Source organism: Bos mutus, chromosome 6 (genome assembly GCF_027580195.1).
Source record: "Bos mutus isolate GX-2022 chromosome 6, NWIPB_WYAK_1.1, whole genome shotgun sequence".
Taxonomy (NCBI): Eukaryota; Metazoa; Chordata; class Mammalia; order Artiodactyla; family Bovidae; genus Bos; species Bos mutus.
This window is the reverse complement of record NC_091622.1, coordinates 14,770,517-14,776,485: the sequence shown is the minus strand read 5'-3', so window position 1 is coordinate 14,776,485 and position 5,969 is coordinate 14,770,517. Positions and strand designations below refer to the sequence as shown.

Below are 5,969 nucleotides of genomic sequence, written 5' to 3'. Positions count from 1 at the left end.
ACTAGGAGTTAGCTTTCTTAGCAAACTTGAAGTACTGATATAAAAAATAAAGAGTCCTAAAATTATTTTTTTTTAAATACTGATTTGTACTGAAAGATCAGAATTGATACCCAATTCTATGAGTACTGGAGTATAAAACATATCTCTATAGTAATAAAACAATTCATTTTGTTGTAATCATTTTCTCCTTTAACTAAAAGACCATACCTGGAATCTATAGTAACTTTTTTCAAGTCAATGAAGATTAAACCTATTAATGTCATGGAATATTTGATATGCTATCATTTACATTTAACACTTCCAATTAATTTGGAAGAATAGAAAATACTTGAAATTCAGAACAGCATTTACTGCTTAAATGATATTTGGTGATGAATTGTAATGCATGGATACATGAGAACAGGATTTTTTCCCAAAGGCTTTAATTTGGTTTCCCCTTTACCTATAAGTAAGAGAACATTATTCATTGTGGTAAATTTTGAAATGGTCCCCCCAAATGATATTTATGTCTTAATTCCTAGAACCTGTAAATGTTACCTTTTTGGAAAAATTGTTTTTGTGGATGTGATTAGTTAAGGGTCTTGAAATGAGAAGATTATCCTGAATTATCTCAGTTGGCCCTAAGCATCATCACAAATGTTCTTATGAGAGAAGCAGAGGGAGATTAGACACACAGAAGAAAAGGTCATGTGAAGACTGAGGTAGAGAGTAGAGTGATGCAGGATGGAATGGGAATCCTGGCGACCATCAGAAGCTGCAAGAGGCAAGCAGCAGATTCCCCCAGAGCTTTCAGAGGCCGGGAGGCCCTGCTGCACTTGATTTTAGCCCAATGAAATTGATTTTAGACTTCTTGCTTCCAGAACTCTAAAAGAATAAACTCCTGTTGTTTTAAGCCACCAAGTCTGATAATTTCTTACAGTGACTGTCAGAAACTAATACATTCATCTTAGTCTTATCTTCACAGAGGGAATTTTAACTTCTTCCCATCTTAGTATTTGAAATGTCATTTGATGAAAGTCAGCTGTAGGAGTATGTATTTACTATGATCTGCACTCAAAATTGCCATTGATTTTTAGCTTTCACATAGTTAATTTTTTTTAGTAATAAAGCAAAAAGAAATTTATACCTGGTCTGGGATGACATTGTACAAATTTACAGATTACTTGACTGAGTTATTAGCTGACAGATTTTTGGATGCTTCTTTTCATCCATCTTGATTGGAATTCATGCTAATGGTGATATATTCACATATTTGAGGCCCCAAGCAAAAATGACTGAGTGGTTCCTCAGGTATTATTGATTGTCAAATAGTTTGATACCCCTTCTGGGGTACCCTGAGCTTCACCACAGGTGTGTGGTTGGGCTTTATTTACATGTTCAGATGTCTTTCAGTCAGTTTACAAGTCCATTCATGAGAGTGGAAGACAAAAAGTATTTGATTTTGCAGACTGTCCAGTGAAAATGAAAGAATAAATGGAACTTTCTAGAAATATATTAACTGTTTGCCTAAGAAAATGATGAATTTATTGTATTTTTATTCTCCAAGACTTGTCTATGTGTTTCCATTGTAATTTCTAGCCTTTTACCTTGCTTTATTTATTTATTTTTTTGGTGCATAGTACTCATCATCTTCTATCACACTGTATAACCATTTTCCATTGTATCATTTATCTGTCTCCTCCAATTAGAATATAAGATCCAAGAGGGCAGGATGTTTTGTTCAATGATGTATCCAAGTGCCTAAAACAGTGTCTGGAACTTAGTAGGCCCTTAATAAATATTTGCATAGTGAATGAAGAAATGACTGGCTGTACAGCTAATAGTTTCATGCCAGATAGGTGTTAGATGCTAACCAAACATTTTAAAGAAATTCAAAGAAAATAAGAAAGTACTTTCTTTTTATTATTTTTTTTCCCAACGTTTCATATTTATTACTGTCTCAGACTGATAGTGAGGAAATAACATCATGAGCCAAGCATTACAGTAGTGATGTTCTCATTGTGATTTGGCTGCTTAAAAAAGTGGTCTTAACATGTGTGCCACACATGTTAAGACCACTTCTTATAGACCCAGCTTGCTTCTTATAGACCCAGCTTGGTTCTTCTCCAATGTCTTCTTTTGGAGTTGTACCTGATTTTATTGCCAGTTTTCATTCGAAACCATTGAGGAATGGGACGATTCTGCTTTTGTTTCTTGGCCAGGAATCGCTTGATCCTGAAAGTCTTGTGAGAAGACATGGTGAGGAGAGAACTCAACCGCACATAGGATGGCGGAGAAGAGAAAAGAGCTTCTTTTTATTTTTTAAAAATACTTTCTTTAATCATCTATCTTCAGTTCCGTTCAGTTCAGTCGCTCAGTCGTGTCCGACTCTTTGCGACCCCATGAATCGCAGCACGCCAGGCCTCCCTGTCCATCACCAACTCCCAGAGTTCACTCAGACTCACGTCCATTGAGTCAGTGATGCCATCCAGCCATCTCATCCTCTGTCGTCCCCTTCTCCTCCTGCCCCCAATCCCTCCCAGCATCAGAGTCTTTTCCAATGAGTCAACTCTTCGCATGAGGTGGCCAAAGTACTGGAGTTTCAGCTTTAGCATCATTCCTTCCAAAGAACAACCAGGGCTGACGTCCTTCAGAATGGACTGGTTGGATCCCTTGCAGTCCAAGGGACTCTCAAGAGTCTTCTCCAACACCACAGTTCAAAAGCATCAATTCTTCGGTGCTCAGCTTTCTTTATAGTCCAACTCTTACATCCATACATGACCCCAGGAAAAACCATAGCCTTGACTAGACGGACCTTTGTTGGCAAAGTAGTATCTCTGCTTTTGAATATGCTATCTAGGTTGGTCATAACTTTCCTTCCAAGGAGTAATAGTCTTTTAATTTCATGGCTGCAGTCACCATCTGTAGTGATTTTGGAGCCCCCAAAAATAAAGTCTGACACTGTTTCCACTGTTTCCCCATCTATTTCCCATGAAGTGATGGGAATCATTTATCTTAGAGTTTAAAAAAGTCTTCCTTGTCCCCAATTTTTCCTGAGAAACTAAAATTCAGTTGCCTATGGGATTCCCAGGATCTGACTTTTGTATACTTGTATGATAACTCCTCCTACCACTCTTGGCACACCTCACGATGCTTCAGCCACCTCCGTCTTCTTTCTGATCCCTTTTCCCACCTTAGAATGTTTGCCGTTATCCATTCCTTTGCCTTGATCCCAGATACTGAGCCTCCAGATCTTTCATGACTGTCCAGATCTTTCATGTCATACATCACCTCTTCAGAGAAGACCTCCTATGATCCCTTAAGGCTATAGTTCTTAACTGGGTGGTTTCGTTCCCCAAGAGACATTGGGCCGTTTTGTTTGTCATAATTTGAGAGGAAGGGTTGTGCTATTGCCATCTAATGGGAAGATACTAGGATGTTGCCAATATTCTACAATGCACACGACAGCCCCCTCCTCCCACACCCCTCACACACACACCTTCCCCCTCCACCCAAGACACAACAGAAAGTTATTTGGACTACGCAGTTGAGTGTTCCAAGTTTAGGAACCACCCCCTACTCTCTCTAACATTAATTACTTTCTTGCCATCAATGTTGTATTAATACCTCCTCGTAGCAATTGCTGAGAGTCAAAATAACCTTATTAATTTATTTACTTTTTTTAAACCATCTCTTTACTCATCTAGAATGTGAGTTCTAGGAATGCAAGGTCCTCACTCACACAATATTCCCAATTCCTGGAACTGGCTTCTCATAGACAGCCATGTATTTATTGCTTTGGTGAATAAATAAGCATAGCTGTTTCCCTTCCCACTTCACATCATTGGTGTCTCTTAGCCAGTTGTCTTTTTATTTGACTAAAAATTTGAGATGGTTGTACTTTTCAGTATGACCCCTCTTTCCCTGTAATTATAAGCATTTTCCTTAACATCTATGGAGGTCATATTGTGTGTTAGTCACTCAGTCATGTCCGATTCTGTGACTGCATGGACTGTAACCCACCAGGCTCCTCTGTCCGTGGGATTCTCCAGGCAAGAATACTGAAGTGGGTTGCCATGACTTTCTCTAAGGGATATTCCTGACCCAGGGATTGAGTCCAGGTCTCTGGCATTGCAGGCAAATTCTTTACCATTTGAGCTACCTGGGAAGCCCATTTGAGCTACCTTGGAGGTCATATTGGATATAGTTAAAAATCACAGACTCTAAACTCAGAATACTTGGGCTCAATAGGCTTTTATTACATACTCGTTTTGTGCGAACCTACTTGGAAAAGTTACGTTATTAGCTCTTGGAAAAGTTATTTTATCTTTGTGGTCTTTGGGTTTCCTTCAACAGAAGATAATACCAGTGTCTCCTCATAGAGTTGCTTTGAAGATTAAGCAACTGGATAATTCACAGGAGGCACTTGGGACAGGAAGCACACATATATTTGTCGTTATTATTATTTTTATTATTTTGTGGTCAAACACATGAAATTTACCATTGCAACCATTTTTAAGTGTACAGTTCAATGGCATTAAGTACAGTCACATCGTTGTACAACTGTTGTTATTATATTTATCCTCTGAACTTGTTTTTGATTTTTTCAGGCTTTTCTTTATGAGTGGCTCCTACTTTAGTCCTAGTATGTGAAGATGGATCCTACTGATGTTGGTGTAATCAGTTCTATGATTCTTAGTGTATGTATCATACACCTAACTGCTTTGTAAGCTTAATGGTGCACATTTGTGCATTGTATTCACCAAGTTATCTGCCAGGTATTCAGTCTTTCAAAGTACTTTCCCAGTAACATTACAAGAATTCTAGAACACGTTTTTTTCTTGAGTAAGGAGAATATCTACAGTAAGTACATGTAAATTTCTCACCACCTTCGAATTGATGGTAACAAGTCACAGAAGATGAATATCTGGTTTGATAATCCTAAAATAGAGGCTTAATAGCAAGTCCTGAAAGTAAAGATTTGATTATAGAGATTAGAAGAATAGAAATTGGGTTTTATAGCAATTGAGTAACTATTAAGAATACTTCAAACACCTTGAAAGAATCCTTAAGATACCATGGTTTAAAACAAGATCTGGATATGGGCTGAGGATTTTTCCCAAGGAAAAAAAATCTCACTCACTTAATTAAGCAACTTTTAAAAATTGTCAGTACAACCTTTTAAATATAGTCTCTCAGGGTTGTAAAAGAACAAATTACATGGGCAAATTAGTGCTGAGGGCTAAGCAGAAATGAAGGTGTTTCTCCACAATCATGTTTGGATTATATTAAAAATGCAATTCTAATCACTGAACAATTTTTCAAAGGTTGTTGGTCGATTAGTGACCTTTAATGAAAGCTTTTCAAGAGGTTAGATTTGTTGGGAAACATTTATTAAGTGAAATTTTGCAATGTAAATTTTATGACCTCTATTCATGAAATGTCCTGAGCTAATTGAAAGGTTAGACATATAGTTACCTGAATTAGAGTTTTAAAAATGAGTGTGTGCAGCCTGGCAAGACATTTTTACACACGCAGGTTTGTTATGACCTTGGAACACAGGTGTGGCACATTTTAAAAAAGCCTCATTAGGCTGGAACATATAGCTTCCAATGGAGAAATGAGTAGTAGTCTGTGATAGAGTAGAAAATTCAACTGACAATTTACCCAAGGATCCACAGAGCACTGGTGGCCAATCATAGCTGGATCCCAGGTCATCTGAACCCAAACCAATGACATATCCTTTTCCTCAGACCCTTCTCATCAATTACCAGGATCCTGGGAGCCCAGACTTCTTGAAGTTGCGGACTGTCTTTCCTGCCAGGCTGCGACTGGCTGGTTGTAGCTTCAGGGCAACCACTGACCTTTTGATGGAGCACACCTTGGTCCACCTGCCTGAGGATTTCTTCTTTTCAGTTTGATCTATGGGAGAATTTTATGAGTTAAAAATCCATCAGTGTCTCCATTTACCAAGTTATTATTTGATGGTT

The 5,969-nt window shown here is 38.0% G+C and overlaps 1 protein-coding gene across 1 annotated transcript; it reads right to left on the bottom strand.

Annotated features, from left to right (window-relative positions):
* Positions 1-1,942: 1,942 nt before the first annotated feature.
* Positions 1,943-2,267, bottom strand: LOC102283953 (large ribosomal subunit protein eL39). Its single transcript, XM_014478375.2, has one exon. The coding sequence runs from the start codon at positions 2,235-2,237 to the stop codon at positions 2,082-2,084; it is 156 nt and encodes a 51-aa protein (XP_014333861.2). The 5' UTR covers positions 2,238-2,267; the 3' UTR covers positions 1,943-2,081.
* Positions 2,268-5,969: the final 3,702 nt, after the last annotated feature.